Below are 24,710 nucleotides of genomic sequence, written 5' to 3'. Positions count from 1 at the left end.
TTCAAATTTCTGATCAATCACACAATACCTGTCATAAACCACATGAAAAAGGTTTAAGGCTTTAAGTCTCAACATTTATTCCTTTGAAAGGTCAAGCAACTTATTTCTATCACTGACTTTTAACTATAACACTAAGATTATCTAACCAAACACTTTGTTTTCTTTTTCTCTTGGTTTTCTTTTTTCCTCTGTTTTTTTTCATGTTTGAAATGAATAAAGATTTAATTTTATTTTATTTCACTTCATTTCAATGGCTTTTTGAACAGAGAACATCGCTTGTGGAATGAGATAACCTCAGGTTTAAGGTGCAGTGAAAATTAGCTTTTCTTTAAACAAGCTGAAGACTAATTTATACAGAAAATAAATGGCTATCAGTCATTCATATTTTTTGGTCTGTATTTTTAATGGCATCACTCTGGTATTTATACCGTTTTTGTTAGAAGGCACAACGGTTTTTATTAGAGAATGTAAGCTAAAATTTTACGAGAGCGCAAACATGGCTGCTGCTGTGTGTTTTCTCACCTTATTTATATAAAACAGCTAATGGCACACTGGAGATGAAACTGATGACTCAGTGATGACAGATGTGAGGAATGTGAATTATATGTTTGACAAAATTAAAAACTATAATATGTAAAGACTTGCTGGGCCACGTTCAAAGAATTATTTTCATCTTGAGTCTGCAGCTATCTGTTATGCAAATTCCATTTAAGAACCCTGAAATCGACAATAAATATTTCTGTTTTGAGCTCCATACTGTAAATGTTGGAGCTTGTCAGAAGTGTATGTATTGTATGTGTGTTGGGAGGATGAAAAGAGCCTCTCTGTTCAAAACATAAAGCATCAGTTCAGACTGAGATCGGACTGCTTCCACTTAAGCACACATTTTACATTTTGATTACTGTTGTCTGTAACAATCTGTGGATGAGTGTGTCCCCCACTGTGAGGAAAAAACAAAGTCACTTGCAGCTCTCATGTCAAGATATATTAGAGAACAGAAAAGTGATAAATTAGCCATTACATACAGATTTTAACTTGATTTTTTTATCTGGTATGTCTCTGAAAATATGTGTTGCAGGTAAACTCAAAGAAAAGATTTTCATTCAGAAATAACATTTTACTAAATTCAGCATTTACATGTGTGGTACAATCTAGAAATGATATCTCTGTTTATTTTAGGATCCCCCATCAACATACCTGAGTGAGGTGAGTGTAGTTAAACTGCTTATAGTTAAAAAATAAAATTTTTAAGTTTATTTAGCCTCAATACGACTTTATTATGTAGACTGTTGTTTGAAGTTTTGAAAACATTTACAGTATTGCTAATACAAAATGTTTTTCTGTTTCAACCCCATTCCCAAAAAAAAGCACCTAAAACCACGTTTAACTTGGATAAGACAGCATTTTGGTTCTGAAAAGGTGATTTCCAAAGACTTAAAACACAGAGTGCATTCAAACTCTGATGGATTTTTTTTTACCTGGTTCTGCCTTTCCAAGTGTGTGAGCGTATTATGAAAGAAATGTTTTCTCCAAGTCTAAACAATTTTTTAAAACAGAAGTGATGTCACTTGTATAAATTGTGATTGACATGCCCCTCTTCTGATCAGTGAACCCCCAGTGTTCACAACCTCCAGCTGAACACTTGAGACCCCACACTTGCTAATGCATATTTTAATAATTCAAAATCCAAATATATTTTTATATGCATTATTAGACACAGTGGAAACTTTCGGGGAGTACAGCCAGTCAGCGTCAAGGAAAATAAACAATGCTCCTGGATTGGATGCTTTGCAAATGCCAACCAATATAATGTGAAGTTGCACTGTGCCAAGGTATTTTAGCTTCCCAATGTGCAGAATCCAAATCCCTGTCCAAATCAACCACGTTGCCAACTCATCTTCATCTTTGCTGACAAATTTACTGCATGATGTTGTGTAATCCTTTTATTAGACCATAGCTGCAACATCTGATGAGTACTTTAGCTAATTTTGTAGCACTGGGACTAGTGTGCAGGCATCTCCAGGTTGAATATGATCAAAAAAGCTAAATGTACATATGTTGACAGTACCAGGTGCAAAGAAAGGCAAAGGTGGAGCTTTCTTTAGTTCACTCGTTTCCTCCAGGTTAACCTGGAGATTTATTGAAGCCTCATGTCACCATACATCTTAAAGACACAAAGTATATAGTACTCTGATAAAGATATAAAAACCTAAATACATAATTAAAATTATTTAAATAATGCAATGTGCATAAATACTTAATTTTTTCTATCAGTTGAAGAAATAAATCAGTTGAAGAAATAAATTAATTGTGTTTTATGTGTACATGAAAACATCATTATGCTTTCATGTTTGACACAGAGAAGAGCACTTTGCATAGAATTGTATTAACCTGCATTTTTATGATGATGCTCAAATAAAAGGTATGATCACTGAAAATTATTTTTACAAACAAGGCTTCTTTAAAAACACCTGTCCTCTTAAACAAAACAACAGCACATAACTTCATACGTCAAGAACTCTGTGAAGTGGCAGTAAACACGTAGGACAAAATAAATGACAGGACGCCTCACCTTCCTTAGCAGGAGGGATTGTGGGTGGTGGACTGGTGGTCAGGGGCTTGACCGGTGGTAGTGTTGGGATTGGTACTGAGTAAAGAGAAACACACAAACAGGAATTCATGAAAACTCCATTCATCATATACTAACATGCCAAATGACATAGCAAATAGATCTCCCTCCTACAAAAATAGACACAGATCGGTGAAACACAGTTACATACATACACATACAGAAAGTGTAAAATAACTACGTGCAATGATGTGATTTTGGCTCCTGTATAATTTGGTGCATTGATCTCAGTATGAGCTCCAGTCAAAACCCAAAGTCTATCGTCTCTGCTGTCAACCCCTTGACTTGGTTCGGTGTGTGTGTTCTCCTCCTAAAGATACCCCACATTCACACATTTGATGCTTTCAGAGCTGTTTAGGCAGTAAATCAGCTACCTGAGGCTGCGAATCACTTGTGATGGCAGGTAGGGAGCGTTCAGTAGCGGCTGCCTGCAGGGATGGGGATAGTCATTTGAGGAAATGCTCAGGCTTTCATTTGCGTCAAAACAAAGCCATAAATCATCCAGGAGGCTCACCGTAGAGCCGCAGCGTGTCTGGGAGCAGCCTAAAGCAAACAAATACCTGTTTTTTTAGGGAAAGAACTTTCTGTCTTGTTGCCTTTTTTGTCTCTCTGTAGGATACTTTCTTTACTCCTTCAGCCTCCTGTCTGAACCGTCTGGAAACAGACCATCTCTGACTTTCATTCTGTTTATTTTCAAATCCAGCCCTTCATCTGGCATTTCTTTGTCCTCACCTTGTGATGAATCAACCTTAGATATTATGTGCATAGTAGTTCAGATTTTACAAACTATTAAATGCAATAAAATAAATCATGCAGATGTCTAATTCTGCATACATTATGTGAAATGTGTTACTGAATTTGCAAATGAGCTTTGTTTTATGAACACCTTGTTACCTGGGTTTTTGTAGTGCTACATGTAATGTTGCATGTTCTACAATTTTGGAATTGTCTTTTATTAACAGATAGTGAAGTGATTAATTTAATCTTGAAACTTCATCTTTTTAGGAAGTATGAGTCAAATAAGTGCCTGGCAAAAGTATTCAAATTTTTTGAGTTATTTTATTATATTAAAATCAAAAACCTTAATCTATTTTGGGGAAATTTATGTGATAGAGTAAAACAAATGAGCTCACAAATTTACAAGGATATCGAGACATGCTTTTCAATTTCTTTGATTTATAAAATCTGACAAGAATGATGTTCATATGTCTTTGGCTCGTTTAATTGTGTACCTTTTAATAAAATCCAGTGCAACCAATTGGATGTCATCCTGCAGTTTACTAATTGGTAAAAAGTTTCCCAGTGTGTAACTGATACTCTGTAAAAATCCAGCTGTTTCATGAGGGTCTCACAGGTTAGTAAGCAAACAATATCATGAAGAACTAAAAGTTCAGTGTGTGGAGGAAAACAACCACTCCACACCACCCTTAACACGTAATCCCAACAGTTATGTTGAGGAGATCCAAAGACAATGAAGTTATCGAGTTAATGGGTTGGATAGAGCTAAATATATGATAATATTTGGGGAAAAAAATCTTCTACAGGCTGCCATAGGCAGTTGAGCAAATGTTCAACCTCCAGCAGGACAACCACAAACATAAAGCCAGGAAGTGTTTATACTGAGCATATCCAAGTGTCAAATTCCCCAGACAAAATCCAATTAAGTGTTTGTGGAGAAACTTCACAAACTGAGCATAAGCTATTTTGCATAAAAGAAGAGGCAGATATGCAATCCCCTGGGTGTATAGAGGTGGAGACATTCCCCAGTAGAGTTGCAGCAGTAACTGCAGTAAGAGGAGCATTGAAAACCACTAAATCACTTTCCTTCCACACCGGAATTATTTAGTACTTTGTGTTAATCTATTGCATAAACCCTGGAAAAAACAACATCCATTAATGTTTGTGGTTGCAGCAAAAAATAAATAGAAAAAAAGATGTGACTATTTTTTAAATGCTTTTTACATTCTAATCTTTTCCTATGTCATTTTTCCTTTAAAAGCCTTCAAACTATTGATGCAAAATATAATGTGAAATTGTAACTTCTAGTTGCCATCTGATGTTACACATAATAAAAGAAATATTTTAAGCATAATTATCACCCTGTTTATAGTACCAAAAGTGTAACAGAGACAAAACGTTTTGTTGAATATTACCTTGATTTATTAAAATCGTGCTCCATGACCCTTATGGTAAACAAAATGACAAAGCAGCCCACCCATACCAACAACCTCCCTCCTCCTCCTCCGCCTCATTTCCAGACACTGGCTCTTGATTAGAGTTTGGAGCGGCTGCGGCAGAACAAAAGCCTCATTCTGAAAGATGGACGAGGATGCAGTGCTCCCACAAGGATAAAAGACATTTTCTGGTGAAAGTGACGTGATTGTACTCCAATCTCTTCTCTTCTAAACAATAACAGCTGACAGCAGTTAGATGAAGTGTATGCGTGCGTGGTGAGTGTGTTGCTGTTACATTGTGATCACACCTGCAAGAGCACATTTAAAGGGAATTTTGGATGCATTATAGGTGATGCAAATATACAGGGAGAGGAGTCGAGTGCATGTGGAGAATGCCTGCACTAAGCATCTGTTTTCTGCACAGATTTCAAAACGTTAATGTTTATTGCTTAATAATTAAGCTATAAAAGAAATCTAATAATGAACACACTAAACGCAATGCTTTTATTAGAGTCTGAAGTGCTTGAACTTGCGAGCTTGGATTTTCTTACATGTCTTCACATTTGCAGTGACAGCAGGTCCTTCAGTCCCGTCCTGAAGCTGAGAGTATATGCTGATCTTATACTCTGTATTGGGCTTCAGGTTGCTGAAACAGTGTCTGCTGGCACCTCCACCAAGCTTCGTCTCCTGCTTCTGACTACCTACAGTCGCAAACAGATAAAATGAACAATCAAACAACAACAAGAAAGTGTGATCTTTCTGCATGAAATGTTATTTTGGAAAAAATTGGAGAACCTAGGAAAAACAGATATTTTAAACTACCAAATACACAATTTCATCAGAAATCTAAGAGCATCACTGACCGTTGTGTTGAAAAACCACATACCTAATACATCAAAACAAAAATGTCAAAATAGTTTTGCAAAATGGAATACAACAACAACAACAAAAAAGTCTGTCTAGAAATTTTGGGAAAAACAATCAGTTTTCATACTGGAAAAAGACAATAGGAAGAATTAGGAATAAAGCCTATTGTGCTTATTTCCACTAACAGCTTATTTGACAATAAAAATGATCTGCCTTTCAAATAAATGTCATGATGATAGTTAAAAACAATATATTTTTAAAACAGTTACTGAATGCAACTCTGCTTAAAAACAGTTCCAGATCGGCCTGAATAAGTGTGACCTTTGAGGAAGCTTTATGTTTGTAAAGGCAAAAGCTGGAGCTAATTTAAACAGATGTGCTAAATGTTTATCTTTTATTGTTATGTTGTTGGTGCCACTTTTAGAGCTATTTTGTTGAATTGAATTATTTCAAGTTGTCAAAATATTTTAAATATTTAAAATTTCTATGTTCTGTTAACATGTAGAGCATGATCTGTCTGTTTTAAAATAACAGATATGTATCTTTATGGAGAGAGTAGCTTAAAGTGCTAGAAATTTAGAGTTATTCTGGCTTTATGGTTGATTATTGTTTTAATTCATTGACAAATTCTGAAATAAATGAGTAAAATACATATTGATTTGTTTATGGAATTGACCATCTACACAAGGATTGGGTTGGAAATCTGAGCTGGAGGAGCAATGAGGAAATATGCACAAGCGTTTCGATGACTCTGCAAGGATAAGAGGATATGCACAATAGATGGATTTATAAATGTATGAAAGAATGGATGATCTTTTTTGATGCTTCATATTCTTATTAATGTTTCATATTCTCGGGGGTGTGTTTAAAAAAAAGTTTGTTTCAAAATGAAATGACCTCAGTCATTCAGTTAAATTACTGAAATATCTGTTTCACTGCTCTGTCTGAAAGCCTCAATAAGAAAAATAAATAAAATGAAGTTAAATATTTTTACTGAAGAAATATAGAATGATCTTTCAGTTGGTTATTGTCACCCACAGCTGTGATTTTGAGTGTAATGCCTGAGGGTGAATTATGAACAGATTGAATGCAAAAAAAACAAACAAAAAAACAAACCGTTTGTTTGTGCTAAATATTTATGCGGATATTTGATAAGGATAAATGGGCAATGACTATCAGAAGATTGAAAAGCTCACTGTCAAACTAACTACCGGTATGGTCTTAGAAGATATAATGCTGATGGCTGGAAGATCAATCCACTCTTACAATTCTAAAAAATCAGAAACAGTGTTTACAAATGGCAGCCAACAAAATAAAATTTAGGAAAATCTAATTATCTCAAACCTCTTTAAACTTGTTTATTCATCAATGCTCTTCAGCACCAAAGGTTTTACAATCCGTGTTTGATATTTTGTTTAATTTTCCTAAATTTACTTTCCCCTGTCTCACTTTATAACCTTCCTTATCAAAAATGGGATGCGAAGCACATCATTCCAGTTTCTCCTGCAGCAGAAACATCTCTAGGGTAATTACATACCAGCTGTGCTGACATAAATCCTCATTTACCTCCATTGTGTGTGTTGAAAGAAACCAATACATTGGAGCTCCCTGAGGAAACATGGGGGAATATGTGGCTTTTATGTGACGTTAATGATGGCAGTGGTATTGCTGAAGGCCTAAAGGTGATGAATAACAGCCATTACTTTCCTATTTGGCGGATGACGGCTGTATTAAAAGTCAATCTCATCTTTGAGGTGGAGACAGAGAGGTGTACCTGGGAAATTGAATCAGGGTAACGCCATCTGTTGTTTAGTGTTATTTTGGGGAGTTGGACTGTTTTATGCCTTCAAAACGAGAAAATAGACAATTACTTCTGTTTGAGGCTGCAGAAAGGAAGTGCCTGGTAAATTGCGATAATAATTGTTTATATAGGAGACTGGATTTGTTTGGACAGCTGAAGTAAAAGATCACATTAAATTACAACAGAAACAAAAAGTTTTATAAAAACTCTGGAGGCAATTTTAAGACATTAAGGAAACGGTCTTTTCAAAGTATGCCGAGCTGGATTATTACAGATTATAGAACAAAAACAGGAAGGAAAACCAAATTGTCTCAATAAAAGTTATCATGAAAGACCTTCAACAGTGCCTGTGTGTCCAGTTCTGATGTTGAGATCATTAATCATGAACAAAATGAATGCAAAGTTGTTAAATGGAAACAATTTTACTTCTTTTTCACTTTGGCACAGTTTAGAAAAATGGTAAAATGATAAAATCCAAGTAGCAACCTATATTTTGTGCTTTTGAGAAAATGAATATAGAAGACCTAAAAAACTTCTTTGTTGAAGATCCCATATATTTATATTTTCATGCAACACAAAGGATGATGCCATGTCTATCCTTTAATTCAAAAATCTCCCTCTCCTGAAGGAGGAGGGCACAGAGGGGATTCACCCATCCAGTGAATTATGGGTTTCTCCCATGTATTCTTCCTAGCAGGATATACCCATAAAGCCATCAAAAAAGGAGCTCAAGAGGCATTCTGATCAGAAACTCAAAGTGGAAAGTAGAAAGTCAAAATATTGACTTCTCCAGATCCACAACAAAACAATCCAACTGCCAGGAAACACAAAGGAAACTTAAGTATCAAACATCTATGGATCACATCAGCAAGACAGTGACAGGAGGGAGTAAATATGTAACTAATGGGAGAAAACTCCAAAGCAAAACTCTGGCATGTTTAAAGATTAGCCGACAGGCTGCCTAAATTTCTCCTTCTTTATATTATAAAAACACAAAACAGTTTCTATCTGCATAAAACACTTAATTATACAAAAAGAGACACTGCAGTAAACATTTCAAGCATTTCAAAAGTAAGTCAGAAGATCAGTTCCGACAGACACTTGCATCTGCAGGGACTCTCTAAAGCAAGTTTCACTTCTTTCCAAAAACACCCACATCTCACCACAGGGTGCTTCAGACAGAAGGAGTTGTTTGGTTTTATTGTTTCAGGGAAACAATTTTCTCTGAATACGAAAACTGACTCCAGGTGCTACTAAATGTTTAGAGAAAACTTCATAACACCAATTCTATTTAATTTTTTTCTTCTTTAAACCATACCTCCCAGAACAGCCTCAACAAGGCATAATTACTGTCAATCACGTAACCAGAACACCTCCTTATTTAGCACCCATAATATCTCTTTATCTTTTTTGCTCTACTTTACTCCACACAGGAAATGTAAATGTCACCAAAGCTGTAATCCAAAAGCCATTTTTTTGACAGAAAAGCTCAGTGTTTGATTGTACAGCTAAATCTTTACGACTGTCAGCACATCTCAAGTGGAATACAACAGAACCTCTGTGATATTGGGCTAATTAGGAATTCAAACTCCTCCTCATGAAAGAATGCGAGTATGAATGAGCCCCTTTGCAACCAGCTCAGAAATTCGTTGTGGGAGCTTAGTATGGAATAATGAAGAGAATTACAACTGGAAATACAGTGTGATATAGCTGAGATAATGCATGGTCACGTTTAATAGAACTGCAAAGAGTTCTTTTAAAACCCGCCAGATACAGAAATCAAGAATTATATAGTTACAAAACTTGTGTGCATGCATTTGCATACTGAATCTCTTCATATAACAACTTGGACAATTAAAAAAAAGAAAATTCTAATTATTCTTCTCTATTTCTAAATTTGACATTTACATTTCTACATTTATGCAGATCAAGTGAACTCTAAATTATTATTATTGTCCTATTATAGACTTTGTCTTTTTGCTTTTGAGCCACTTCTGTTTCAGAGTGGATTTTTAATCATAGCGTTAAGGGTGTAGACATAATGGTACTCACCAGTCACAGATTGAATAACCAGTCTGTAGGCACTGGCATGCCGGTGAGGCACCCACTGAGCACAAACACCAGACATCCTCACTTGATATGTGCTCAAACTGGTTACTCCAAGATACACTGTTGAAAAGGCAGAGAAATATAAACAACATTAAGAAAAATATGCAGATTGCATACAGAAAAGATCAAGTTTTCATTTGCTTCAGTCTTTATTCCCCCAAAGCAATTCCAGTAACTGTAAGTTACAGCAGGTGTTGGTTAGTGCCTCTGCCTTTGTAGTGATGATTCATATATGATTCTAAATTTTAAACACAAATAGATCAGAAATATAAAACTTTTTTAGATCTCTAAAAATATTCAGTGGAGATTCATGAGCATTCTTCTCTCCGTGCTGCAACACAGCAGCACATAAAGCCACACAAACTCGCATCAGAGAAACCACATGCAATCATGATTCCAGATGATCAACCTAAAGCATACAGCTGGATCGCTTAAAAAACACCACACTGCATTTTCATGAAGCTATTTGCAGACGTGGAGAAATATAGCTACACTGAGTTTGCAAGAAAAAAAAAGAAAAAAAAAGAGTAGGTTTTACATACAATCCTAAAGAAACCCACACAGTCTATTTATGCAAATGGCTGGAATGGCTTTTAGATCTGACTTTAGAAAGCATCACTTGTTCTGAGAGAGACATTAAAATTCATGTTGATATAAGTTGGTAATGGCATTGAAAACGTTGGTTTATTTTATACTGTATGAAAAAAAAAAAAAAAAAACTAGAATATTTTTAATTAAGTATTTAATTCATGAGTTTCACCTCCTTGCATTCCTGGCTACAGCACCATAATCCACAACCAACCACTTAGAAGTTCCTAGGATGAGATGAGTTATGACAACACTTAATTTCTTTCTGGTATAAATAGATTATTTTTGAATTGAATTGAGTTGATATTCAAGGATGTAAAAACTTGTAAAAACTCTTTCAGGACCTGGGATTTTTTCTAAAAAGTTTACAATCAGACTTAGGAGGAATTCCGGCTTTTTGGCAAACATTGTTTTCTGATAATTTCCAAGTTTATGAAAAACTAAATATTAAAAAAATAATTTAACTAAATATTTAAAAAGTCATCATTATTGGGTCTTTACAATAAATAAGACTATATTTTTTCTTCCTATGAGTTTAATTGTACAAAAAGTGTATGTTCACAAATGTATTTTTCCAAATATTCTGTAGAGACATCAAAATATACAGTTAACACGGCTTTAAAAAGAAAACCCCCGACTTTTTGTCTCAAAAGCTCCGATACTTGTGATTGTGTGACATTGACGCGTCAGTTTATTCATCTCTTCTGGCTCACTGGTTTCATTAACATGCTGCTGAGCAATATGACAGACACTGTATTCCCCTTCTGGGACATCTATAGGCTAATCAGCCTTCCCTCTTTTTATATAAACCCATCTTTCCATCTTTTTCAGTTTACTCTCCCCAGCTCTCGCCTTTGTCTTGCAAAATGTGTCCTTTATTTAACCACTGAGAGCCTGCTCATTGGTATGCAGTCTGTGAAAAATGCCACCAAGGCATGTGTGCTATATTTAAAAAGGTACATGTTTCTGCCTTTAGCTGACACTTGCCCTGCAAACAGAGTAATGAAAATGGATGATGGGGTTGGGTTTAACTGTCTGGCTCAAGGACACCATGAAAGGGCATGCTTTCTGTTAGTGGCTTTGACTTTCACAAGCTGGTGACGTCTGAGGTTCAAACAGAGCTGTACACGAATGGACCAGGCTGCTGTGAAGAGGTTAATTATAACGCAGGAGAGGAACATAAAGGTTTCAACTCAAATTATTTTAGTCGAGAGGAACTGATTAAATAATTCAGGACAGACTCTCAAAGAGTTTTGGGAAGGCTTTACATCAGCAATCATAACTTTGAGCCATCATATCTTGTTAATTTAACAACTGCTGCTGGATGTAGATGTTCAGCTGCTTTGATGATTAATTAAAGGTGATTGTTTAGATCAGCTCTACTCAGAGTCTCAACCAGATGGCCGAGCTCCTTACCTACTTTTAATCGACTGCCCAGCAATCCTGCAGGGAAAGCTCATTTCAGCCGCTTGCATTGAGGATCTCAAAAATGGACATGACCCAGATTTCATGACCACTGGCTTATTAGGTTTATAGATCTATTGTACAAAAAATCTTCTAAAATTTATTCAATTAAAGTCACTTAAATTGATCGGAAACCGAGTTGATAGATTGACAGACATCTTGTTCAGTTGAAGTGAACAGTAAAAATGTTGCAAATCAAAAGGTTTTAGTTTACCTTAATGGTAAAAGAAATACATCAGATATGTCCTAAAAGAAATTTGACCTTGTAAGTTTAACACCTTGAAATTGGGCGTCTGTCTTTTTAAGAAACTCTTGCTCTTCTAACACTCTGCTTTCAGGAAATCTTCTCAACATTGTTTCTCTATTAACCCTTTGACAACTCTTTTACCAGCATTGAGGCACTGAGGAGTATCAAGTATAATAAGCTCAGCAGATTTACATTTCTAATTGCTGCTGACTAGTCTGAAGGAGCTGAGCGAGGGAAGGTTTGAGGAGTGCTGCGCCGCGAGTCTGCAGATTGGAAACTTGGAAACTGCAGCTACCGAGGAGGAGCTTTGTCCCTAAAGGCAGTGCTCTGTACTCTCTGCATTTTGCAAAGCACAATGGTTGAAAGACTGCTCAAAAATGCTTGTAGGAATTAAAGCAACACTCCAGGTATGTTTTTGATGAGGGAATAACATCCATTTTACAAAGTACTGTGCCCTTAAAAAAATAATATTTTTTAACACTGAAGCTGTAGAACTTTTGAAATTATTTATCTGGGCCTAATTTTTTCTTCACAAATACTTGATATGCTAACATGGGTGTGTACAATTTTGAGAGTCATTAAAATGATTTCATCAGAAGCAGTTAAAGAAAGCAGAATGTTTTTCAAAAGTAACTCCAAACATAATAAAAGACATAGTGTACAATCACAATAAGCTGTTCTGTTTATCTTGTTTAAGAACATTGTGCAAAAGGAAATTTGACGTTGAGCCAAAAATACAAGAGAGAAACTGTGAAGTTAAATCAAAGTAAAGGAAGCTGAACTCACAAGTCTTGGCCTTTCCTGTTAGAGCCTCACTGGATCCTGTGGTGTAGGACGCGATGACCTTGACACTGTACTCTGTCCCACTCAAGAGGTTGACGATCAGCATGGTGTTCACATCCTCCCCAACAAAAGTCTCCAGCGCCTGTCCAGGGGCTGCAATGGGCCAGAGCAGATTAAATGGGAAGTCAGGAAGCAACAAAAGGCCACTTAGATGAAAGGGCTGGAAGAAGCATGGTTTTGCATTTCTTCTAAAAATATTTGGCTTCACAAGGAGTTTCCAGACTAAAGGAGAATGTGTGAAACTCATTCTGTATTCTACATGTACTTCATTTGAAAACCGAAACAAGTCTCTAAAGATCTGGCCTCATCTTGCACTTGATAGTGTCTAATGTAGCCTTAAGGCATTAGCTGCAGGGGAAGATGCTTGAGGTCAGTAGCTTAATGCTCCAGAAATCTACTTAGCTCACTCATTTCTCCCTTCACACTCGATGAAGAAATCCCAGCACTGAAGAATGCTGATGACAGAGAAAGTTCTGAGTTTCAACTATTAAGTCTTAATGACTTTGTGGACCAAATGTTCATAAATCCCCATTCTAACAGCTAAATTTAGGTTAATAAAAAAATGAATTCTCTTCCATAAAAGTGAGGATTTCCAAGAAGCACAATTTGAAGGTAAATTGTTAAAGATTTAGTTCTTGCTTATGTGCATAAATTACCAGAAAGAGGCTGGTAGACAACTCTGTAGCCCATAGTGGGTGAAGGAGGAACATCCCAGCTGATCCTGAAGCGGCTGTACCATTCTTCTGACACACGCAGGTTTCTAGGAGCTGAAAGAGGAACTGAGAAAAAAAATGCAATTTTTATATATTTATTTTTACCAAAATCTTAAAAGCATTGATTTACATTGCTCTTTCCAAAATAAAAGTGAAGAAAAGAAGAAATGTTGAAGTTTAAAATTGCAAGAAAAATTCAGACAAAGCAAGTCATTTTACAAATCCATTCACACAATTTTTTTTATTTTTATTGTATACAAAATTATCAGAGAGAAAAGCATAGGAAGAAACTGAAGCTACAGAAACAAAGCCTGCAAATAATGAAGCACAATAAAATAGAAGCTCAATAAAGCTTAGTGCTAGTTTCAGACTTAGTACAAAGAAAAAATCTTCATAGCGCACATCTTCTCATGCTTTTATAATTTAATACGTCAAAAATTTATTAAAACCAGCAGTTATATAAATGGAAACTGGATAGTGGACTGCTTATAGAGCTCAAAGTAGAATGTTATTATTACTATTTTTTTTTTTTTTATTAATTCCCTTCTTGGGCTAGTGTCTAGAGAATTTGTGCATTGATATTCATTCATAACCTCAGCTCATTTTGAAGAAAATCCCCTCAGTTATTATAAAACATGGATCCCCACGGACTGAAATCCCGGAGTGAATCCTCCAGCTGCTCAGTTTCACATTGATACACCTGAAAACCTCCAAACACCCTGACCATGTTCCATTACAAAAGGAAATCTCTGAATTACACCAGCTCTTCTGCCTCATCTTTCCTCCTCACCCTCTGCTGTTGTTCGGCAATAAAAATCCAATCAGACCTTTCTGCACCGAACAACCCCAATGGTTTCTGGTGTGAACTGATGTGTTTAAATCCTCATGTTATAACCTGCTCCTCTGTTGTGTCATATATCCTCCGCTGCCCTTCCTGGACCTGCGGAGATTCCCATCATTCTCTGCTCTGTGCCATACCTCCCACGATGTGCTCACTGATGATGGGAAACCGGAGGTTTAATAAAACTCTCTCAATAAAGAAGGTTTTCTTGTGATTTAGCAACCATTATGAAGAGGATGGGGGGAAAATTCAGCATTTAGACTCATCTCTGGCTAAGATGCAGTTGTGCATGGGTCAGTTGTTTTACTGTACTTGAGCTGACAATAATTTAATACATAGTTCTGAGCTTGTGCTACAAAATAAATAAATAAATAATAATTCAAATTACTTAAGATCATTTTTTTAAACTTAAGTAGAGACATATATATATATATATATATATATATATATATATATATATATATATATATATATACACACACACACACGCACGCCCACACACACACCTGAATGCTATTATTTTAATACTTAACTGAGGCGCCTGTTGAGTCATGTAGTATTCATCGGTCCATATTCAATCCAGTCTACCAAAGACTCAATCCAGTTTTAAAGTCATCTCTCTTCAGGTGAGCCCATACATTTTGCACCAAATTTAGTTTTGACTCCGTAATGAAAGTAAACGTTTATTGTTTTTGACATCTCCTTAAACTCACTTTGATAGTGAAAAATAAAGCCTCTCTTCATTTTTATGAAGATCTTGGATCAAAATAAACTGCCATTTTGACCTGATTATAATTTCATCCACCTTAACAACAACAATCTCAATTTCATCTGAAAAGAGAAACTCCAGGTCATGACGCTAGCATCATATGTTTTACTATGGTTATAATATTTTATGGTAATGTCCAATGTTGTTTTCTCTTATCTTATTTTCAAAAAATAAGACTGGGTTAGGAAATCGAACCTGGAACAGCTGCATCAAAGACTTGAGCCTCAAACATATAGTGAACCAGTCCTACCATTAAGCACATCAACTTGCTTCCCTTAGCATATTTTTTTTGTAGAATTGAAGAAGACATAATGCCTTTTAATGTGAAAGGATTTTTTTTACATAGTAAACCTGCCACTTTCATAAGGACATGCAGATATGTATTTGTGTATGTTAAGATGACATTTCCTTCAACTGGTAAATGTTTCTCTTTAACAAGGGAAAAACGTCGGCATAGTTTTAGCTAGTTGAGAAAGAAGAGCTGTATGGGTTAGGGTTAGAAATATTATTTCTTGCAAATGTTACATGAATAGAAACAAGACCAGAACCAGTTAATTCCTCCATCCCATAATGTTTAGTGTGAATTTGGTGTGAACAGAAAAGAATCTTGAAATATCAACTTTCCTTCTAAGTTAAGTAACTCAACTTTCATCTTTTAAACATTGAGATTAGGCACATCCGCAAATTTAGATGCTTTATCGACTCCATAGGTGAAAGATTATGTAATTAAGTATTTTCATATAATTTTCTACACTTTTGAAATGGCTGAGAGCATGTCAGTGGTATATATCATGCACTGTTGAACTGCTACAAATCATATAAGGACGTAACTGTTACTTGTTATTCCTTAAACCTAATATTATATTAGATCTCATTTTAGCAATGCTGGTAATCCTATGCAGGACATTTCTTCTCTGGTGCCAGGTCACACCTCCAGATCAGAGGGAAATGTCAGTTTAAGAAATTAACTTACTCACGAACAACAGAGAAATCTCAGATTCAGAAAGTGTTGATATTGCTTTGAACATAGAGAAAATATTCCATAACTAACAACTTAAACATGTACAAGACGATGATATTTCAGAAGCACAAGTGCATTTCTCTTACCATGAAATGGTCTTTGTATAAAAGATAAATTATCATTATCATATCTCACTTCTTGGACACAAATGCAGCGTTTACAGAATTAATTTGTCACAAAGGAAACCAGTGAAATGGCTGAGAATCTCTGACCAGTTTGCATTTTTTTTAATCACTACTGAAAACTATACAAAATGTAGTTTATTCTGGTTCTTTCATGACTGGAGTACTTGTCCTACTCCCTGAATAACCTCAGAACTTCTTCAGCTATTCAACCCATTCCACAGTGGATCAGAAGCTCAGATTAGTCGGCCTCAGCTGTCATTATCTATCGCCGGTGTGGTTCTAAATACCCAATCACTCCCTCTGCATTCCCTGTCATGCCTCCCTCCGTGTCAACCCCACCCCTCGCCGGTTCAGATCCCAGATTACACCGGCTCCCCTTGTCTCATCATCTGTCTTCACTCTTAAAAAAAAAAAACAACAAAAAAACTAATAGACCCCCCCTCTCTGCATTCTCTGCCATTTTTCCTCAGGGGATCATCTCATCCCTCACTTGCTAACAGGAACCATTCATCATCACCAAGTGTCGGAGACCAGTTATTTAAAAATCGGGAAAACGTCGTTAAGGCCTGCTAATGTGTGTAATGCGCCGCTCAGGGAGAAGCGATAGGATGGAGGGGAAAGACAAATGACCGGAATTTGGAGTTACTTTCTAGCTGAAAGTCAAGTGTTTGCTCTGTGATGCACTTGCTGACAGCCAAATCATTAGCTCCCACTTGAGTATTTAAAGCATAAAGTCGCATTTAAAAAAGATAAATAAAATATTGCATTTTTGTCTTCAGCTCCACAAGAAAAATAATTAATGTAGAAATTTCAGCCACAGAAACTGGCTGCTACCTTTCTGTAGTCACTTCAAATTGTTTCGGGAGTAATGAGCTGATAAGACTTTAACAGTTAGACAAAATTTGAAATGTTCTCCCATTGTTCTTACTTTTAAGTGACAGTTTTTAAATTAACTGTGGTACTAAGTGGTTTCTCCATGCATTCGGGCTTCACGACAGAAATAATTAAGTTTAATTAGATTTTAAGAAAAATGCTCTGTCTAGCAAAAACAACTGTTTACTCGTTTCTGCTAATATGTTACTTACATTTCCATAAGACTAAAACTTAGTCCAAACTCAAAAAGTGGCTACAGCAACCATTTTCTGTTTTTTTCAGTTAATGTTATTAGCTTCTTAGTCAAGTTTCTGCTAATATGCCCCCAATACATAATCGCTCTCATCATATGAACTATGTGTAAAATGTGGAAACGTTCCAAAAAGGCAGAAGGTTTACAAGATTAGTAAATATTAAACATTTAGTTCAATAAATGCATAGGAAATAATGAACTAAAGCCTGTTAAAACTCCACAGTTTACTGAACTTGGCTATGGTTGAGTCAGATTTCTAAAGCACTGCAGGGAGGGATTACTAAAAGCCATTGCAAGAGGCTGAGGTTTCAGCCAGATGCAGTTAGTTAAGGTTATAATAATATGGGGGCATTATATAACAGCCTTATTCTTGGCAGAGTCTCTGTATATGTCAATGTGTTAGTAACTTCTGGAAGATAACAGCAGATGCAGAATATCAGTTTGTAAGGTACCCATTTGCATGTGATAAGCTTTTTTTAAGCAACTGGCTTGTGGTTAAATCTAGTTCTCATTTTTTCTCTGTTTGAATAGTCACACACCACTGAACATGTCCCTCCAAAACCCGAATATGTCTGAACATGAGGACTTCTCAAACTGTCTGCTGACTCATCTTCAATCGGACACAGCTTAACTTTTGACATCAGCAGGTGTTAAACATGCCCTTAAAGAGAAACCAGATCAGGCCTGAACAGAGAAATATTTTGATTCTCTACCAGCAAATGAAGAATCAACATTAATGTGAACGAAGAATCAAAATTTCAAGGCACGTTTGGAAAGAAAAGAAAATCCTTGACCACATTTTTTTCCTGAATAAGAAAATGGCCCTTCAGAAGCTTATTTTTACAAGAGTAACTATTTTTACCATTTTGTCTACATCTCAACATTTTTTTTTACTATATTGTTTTATGTTAGCAGCAATATCCACATTAAAGGTGTTATCATGCATCTTAAATGAGTCTGAGAGTTTTGCTCACTTACTTTTATATTACTTTTATAGTTAAGATTCAGAGATCCCTATTCGCATATTAAAACGCAGTTAAACATATTGTGCATGTAAAAAGCAATAACATAACAATAAATCAGAATTTAACAGCTTTAAAAAAAACAAAAAACAAAAGAACCTCTATTTGGGTCTAATGTTCTTCTGCCTGAATGCAGCACTGGACAAAATTCAAATTAAACTTACGAAAATCTTTCTTTTGGTTTGACCAAATATTCTGATGTTTAAATAAATCAGAGTTAAGCTATTTTAGTTACTGAAATGCTTCCTAGGTGTTCATTCTTCATTTTTGTTCATATTTCTATGAACTATGCTATAGCTTTTAGTCTCTAAAAGCTCCACTGCCTTCACAATTTTTCTCAGTCTGCAGCTCTAAAGGGAGTATATTTCTGTCTTTAACAAGCTTTTCACAAGAATCAAGTTCAGACCATGACTGCTACAGAGTGGTCAGGCTGACCCAGAACAAAACTGCACGATTGTTCAAAGGGTGTAAACCAGAAATAAAGTGCATGTCAGGAAGGCAGGTGTAATTATCAGTGTGGTTGTATTGCTCCCACAAAAACAAAACACAGGATTGATTTTCATCAATGTACAGATTAAAATATAGCAATTTATAACTTGAGACTTACGTGTCCGACCCATTTGTGAGGATGCCGGGCCATCTCCCTCATTGTAAACAGGAATCACAGTGACTTTGTACTCTGTGTCTGAAAGGAGAGGCTGCAGAACCAGGCTGGTTTGACCTGAGGGCACCGTCCTCTGAAAACAGAGGAGGAAAAAAAAGATATTAAAATCAAAGTTAAGCTGCAAACATGATTGGTAAAATATCCAGATACGGTCTGATTTTTTGTTCCAAATTCAAAAGATGTAATCATATAATTTTTTCCACACATGCTCAAAAATCGAGGAAATGATTACTTTGTAAACCTTCATGTTCAACTTAAAAAGTTGAGATGTTGTGTTTTAATAGGTTACAGAAATACTCTAGAAAGAACTAAAAGATGAATGAATCTAAGCAATCCTGACAACCAACTACAAAGTACAAAACCCCCCCAAAGAATCAATCTTAACCCAGGGTTAGCTTGTGAGAGTTGCTACTGTATGCTTTTAGAGTTTTGTACGCTTTTAGATTTTGGCAGCTGCAGAGGTTAATTATGTCTAGGTTTGTTCCCTTGAGTGAAGCTGACCTTTTCTTAAAGCAGATCTACAAAGGACTTATTCATCCTGGTGAAACTTTTTCCATGTGCTGCAGATGAGATAATGTGCCTCTTAATCAAGTAGCCATCTTTTATTTGTGCTTCTCTTTCCTTTTTTTTCATTCATTCTATCAACTTCTGTTCATGGGTCCCTGGTTTCCTATTTCATCTTTTGGTTTTCAATTAAACTTTTCCAACGGTACTTATTACTGCATTTTACTGTCCATCTTTGAATCAGCAGCTAAAGATGTAACATCAAATTCATTTTCCACTTGAAATGTATTTCTCAATTGGGAAAACCAAATTGAGAAATGTCCTGTTTTCATCTTACAAATAATAATTTTTAAAACTGAACATCATCAGCCTTTAGCTGAGTGATGTAAAACGAAAAGCTTCTATGTATATTCGGTGGATTTTTTATGATGGAGTAACACATGGAGTAGTAATGTGCAATTGTGAATCAGGAGCAAAAGACTACGAGTTTTTAAGCATTTTATATAAATAAAAATCTTAAATGTGTGTATTTGTAATAAGCCTCAAAGAGTCAATACTTGGTAGAAGTAACTTTCTCAACAAATGCAATTACTGCATTTGTTGTTTTGCAAGAGCAAAAACCAAGAAGAAATCAATCTCTACACACACACAAAAAAAACAAAAAAACAAAAACAAAAGATACCTGTATGTAGCTGTGACTCACTTTTAGATTCCTGTTTCTGCTCCGGCCATTAGAAGCCTTTGTCTCACCCTACCTGAGTCTGCCAGTTTGCATTCAGGGCATGCACAGTCTGGCCTTACTCCATCTGCAAACTTTTTTTCTTCATGTCTAAAGAAAAGTCTTTTTCAGACTTGTCATTCAGACAAACACAGAGAGCCTTGAGGATTCAATTTCAGCTTGGTCTGATGAAAAAGGCAGCAAGTCCCCAAATTGTCAAGGAGCTACACTGCCAGAAATAAATCAACTCTTTATACAAACATTATTTTGGTGCCACAAAATTATAAATAAATAAAAATATAATTATTCAAATAAGTGCAAAAATCTCAAATAAACCCAATGTTGTGTGGAATTTAATTTAAAGTATAATGTACCTGCCGTGTTTTCATTTAAGATCCAAAGTTTTTAGCACCTCAAACAAAATTTGCTTGCAAAGCGAAAATAGCCAGAACTCTGTTTACACATACAGAAGTGCATTTGATGCCCGAAAGGCTTTGTTTATTGAACACTGAATTCATCAGCAGAGCGACTTTGGTGACTTAAGCATCACAGCTGCCTGCGAACAGATGGCTGCAGAGTTTAGTTACCCCACGGTTACCCTCCACACACTGACATCTGGTTAAACAGTGGCAGAGACAAAACCAGGATTTAAATTTGGATTTGTTGAGGACGTGAGGTTTGTGGTTTTAGGGTGGCAGTGGATGTTCCGCATTCCCTCATAGTCAACAAAATACAACAAGCATCATTTGACATGTGGATGCCCGAATAAGTCGATACTGCTTTTGCAAAGTTGTTACATGCAAAAGTGTTTTCTTTAAAATGAAAAAAAGGCATCTTTTATGTATTTTATGAACCCAATAAATTGAAGAATTCACCAGTATAAAAAAAACCCTGAAGGAATGTTGACATTCTTGAGAATGTCAACCAAAGAAAATGACCTTGAGATGTTTTCTTTATGACTGTACAACCCAGACAAACAAACTGAAGCGTAGCACAATGTATACTATCTTAATGTAATTTGAACTACGGTTGTTTGGCAAGAAAATACATTTGTTTTGAACGTTGTTTGAGTTGTTTAGGTAATGACTATTTGCAATGGTGTGGAAGAGGTAGTCTGCACAGATCATAGAAATTCAATGGTAATATGGGTGCAAAGAAAAGGCAGAAAACAAACTAATGCAATGAAGTTGGCAGCAACTTTTGTGTCTCCTTGATTGGAGACACAAAAGTGATTGGCAAAAGGTAAAAGATACCTGAAGCCAAGTTGACTTCATATTTTAATAAACTAAAAACTTGTAATTATTATTTTTTGAGGGAATTTCATAAGTCGAGTCAAAACTTCATTGTTTGAGGGGCTTAGAGGGGAAAGTTTCAGAAGAAAATAAGCAATTAAAGTTAAAATGTTCTTTTGATGTTATCTGCACTTAATACATCATTTTTTCATAATTTAAACATTTAGAAAAGCATTCCATGAAGTATTGCATCATTGTTCAGTTTTCCATGGTTTTGTTCAGTGGCTTGTGGCTCCCTCGAAGGGAACACTTGTAGGATGCTGTGCAGTTGTTTTCCCAAGCTCTTTAGACAGTGTGTGTTGAGTGCAGCACTTGGCGGTACATAACCTGACCGGACTGCCAAACGGAGCTCCCAGCTGCTTGCACTTTGATAAGAGATCTCATTTACCAAGCTGCTGGTGTGAACAGCTGGCAGCTCTTTATTGTCAGGATGAAAAGCTGCTGTGGGACCTGTGTCCAGAGCAGACCACCATGGTACGGCCTCCTCTGCTGGGGCGAAGCCACAAATCAACACTAACAAATACTCAACTGCCAATTCAGACTCATTAAAATATGATAGGGTGTGCAGATACTGGACAACAGTTACCATGACATGAAGTGCACACTTCGATATAAACCTAGGACAAAATAAATGGTAGAACTCTTAGCTATTAAAGCTATAGCATAGGAGGAGCGATTCTCTATTTGTCAGCCACACTCGCTTTCAGCGTTTTTATGTTTTTCTCCTAGATTCATGCTTGTTTTGCTGTTTGTGTTTGGCTTGCTTCCACTTATCCTTTCTGTCTTACCACCATTAGAATTTACTCATTTAGTGCTTAACTCTGTTTTTCCTTCTTAAATTGTTATTGAAACCATTTTATTTTGCATCTATGAGCCAAGCTATCTTCCCTTGGGCACTTCACAAATCATACATCAGGTTGCTTCAGTTATTAAAGCAGGATATGATTTTTAATTTTTTTTAATAAAATTGTAGTATTTTAGTCAAGGAAAAAAAACAGTGGTTAAAATGCTCACCATTTACTTGCAAAAAAAAAAAATAGAATATCTAAGATCAGTTAATTTATTCAGTTTGGACAAAGTATTCCCACTTTAATTATATTTTTCTTTAAATCACAGGCACTCTTAGCAATACCTTAAAAAAACAAGCTATTTTAATTCAGTTGTATGATCAGTGTGTCTACGACCTATTAACTCATGACTTCAGACTTTGTTATACAGATACAGAGGTGGCTTCTTTAACACTCTGAAAGAGGCAGAACAAAGGAACGAAACATTCAAACCAGATGTGCATTTATGTCAGGAAGTGGCAACAAGGAATTACCAACTTGCCTAAACTTGCTCATATCTACAGCCTACTGTGAAATAACTTTAGTTGTGACAAACAATGATCATTTGTAAAGTGTGTTCTGTGTAGAGAAGTGTGAGAGTGGCATCAAAGTCAATTGAAAAATGGTTTCAATAATCATAAATAAATGGTTTACAGAAGGTAGCTTCTAAATAAATATCAAAAGAAAAATTTAAATAAGTTACAAAAGAAATTAGATTCATTTTCAAAAACTGTTATAAACCAAACACTAAATTCCCTGAAGAGTTTACTTAAGCAGAATTATGATATAGGGATTTATCAATTTCAGTACTAAATTTTGAAAATGTTCCTAGGAAATTTGGCAAGCAAAACATTGGCAACAATTTTCTAATCATTCTTTGTTATGAATCCTACGACTAATCTGACTCTGGAAATCATCTTCTGACATTACTGAAGTATTTTCTTATTTGAGGTCACAATTTCCTTAAATGAACATCCAATGACGACGTTCAAGACCTGAAATCATTTTCTTTTGTCCTTAGTTATTTTTTCCAACTTCTGCTGAGTTACAAAGTCAAAAAGGTTGCTGACATCATAAGTTTTGGTATTTGCTTTCTGTTTTATTATATATCTGTCAAACCTGCTGACATAAAAAAATTTAAATAGAGTAAACATCCACATGGCAGAACTGTGTTTCTGCATCAGAGTTTTTTTTCCTCCAAGTCTTCCGCTACACTTTGTCTCTTGTGGCTCATTAGAGTGAATCCAGTCACTCTCTCCATTTTTCTCAACATCTAATCAAACAGAGTTTTTGATGATCTGACAATGTTTTCATCATTATCTTCTTCTCTATCACAAAACTCTGTGTGAAGAACTGCCATGAACTACAGCAACATTTCATCTCCCCTTCCACTTTTGTTCCCAAAAGAAGTCTGTTAAACTGAAGGCCTGCCATGCATTGGGGACTGACTTTTCATCAACCCCATCTATAGATGTTAGTGCTTTATGTGCAGTAACAACAAATGATAAGCATTTTACATTTGTCCTTTACTTCAAAAATTTTATCTTTAGTTATTCCCACAGCAGCGAGTTATTGCCACTTGGCCTATGCTCTTCATTTATTGGTAATTCTAGACAAAAATAGGAAAAGATCCCAAAATAATTACACCTTTTATTGTAGATTTATATTCTGTCTAATAATCACAAACAAAAATTTGATAATAGTAAAATTATAGTATTAGTTGTGGGGGTTAGAACCACAGTCACCCAGGAATAGATAACACTTAAAAGTTTATCTAAGAATGTTTATTACTGCCTATTTTAATAGCTCAAACACCATATACAGTATACCATAATGTGCATTAATACGTATAGTAGAAACCGTATCGGTAAAACCACATAAGCTAACAGCTACAGTCTCCCTTTCAGGGCACTATTTGATGACTGCAAGTGCCACCAAATAGTGTGTCAAGTGGTATTGAATCTAAGTATTTTATCTTCCTGAGCTTTCAAATATTTTAGATATTATGCTTTGCTGCTCGTTCACTGTTTAGTGTAATTCATTTAAAAGTTTCCAGATTCATACTTTTCTTGTGCTTATCTAAGAGTGTTGCCATTTTGTGTTGTCATGGAATTAGCAATCCATGGATTGCTTTTTTCTTAGAGTTCATAAGGACCTCGAGGCACTGACAATGGGACACAACCTAATTAAATTCACACACCATGCATGGCAAAACAATACATTAAAAATCCAATGGAACATAACAACGTCATATTTATGAAGCAACCCATTCATATGATCAGGGTAAATATTCACAAAGAATTTGAGGTAAAAAAATAATAATAATCCACCTTAAATTTATTTGAACACATAAATATTTTACCTTT

General features: G+C 35.6%; 1 protein-coding gene across 4 annotated transcripts in view; it reads right to left on the bottom strand.

Annotated features, from left to right (window-relative positions):
• Positions 1 to 24,710, bottom strand: part of LOC122844137 (collagen alpha-1(XIV) chain-like) — a 135,963-nt gene that overhangs the window by 48,651 nt on the left and 62,602 nt on the right. For all 4 annotated transcript variants that reach the window (XM_044139334.1, XM_044139332.1, XM_044139333.1 and 1 more), the window contains 6 exons: positions 18,947 to 19,076; positions 13,379 to 13,501; positions 12,666 to 12,815; positions 9,524 to 9,640; positions 5,355 to 5,504; positions 2,573 to 2,647 (listed from right to left, as the gene is read on the bottom strand). In XM_044139334.1, the coding sequence (XP_043995269.1) occupies positions 2,573 to 2,647; positions 5,355 to 5,504; positions 9,524 to 9,640; positions 12,666 to 12,815; positions 13,379 to 13,501; positions 18,947 to 19,076 (745 nt within the window). The remainder of the gene's footprint in view (positions 1 to 2,572; positions 2,648 to 5,354; positions 5,505 to 9,523; positions 9,641 to 12,665; positions 12,816 to 13,378; positions 13,502 to 18,946; positions 19,077 to 24,710) is intronic.

This window comes from Gambusia affinis, linkage group LG14, assembly GCF_019740435.1.
Source record: "Gambusia affinis linkage group LG14, SWU_Gaff_1.0, whole genome shotgun sequence".
NCBI lineage: Eukaryota > Metazoa > Chordata > Actinopteri > Cyprinodontiformes > Poeciliidae > Gambusia > Gambusia affinis.
This window is presented reverse-complemented; position numbering and strand designations above follow the sequence as displayed.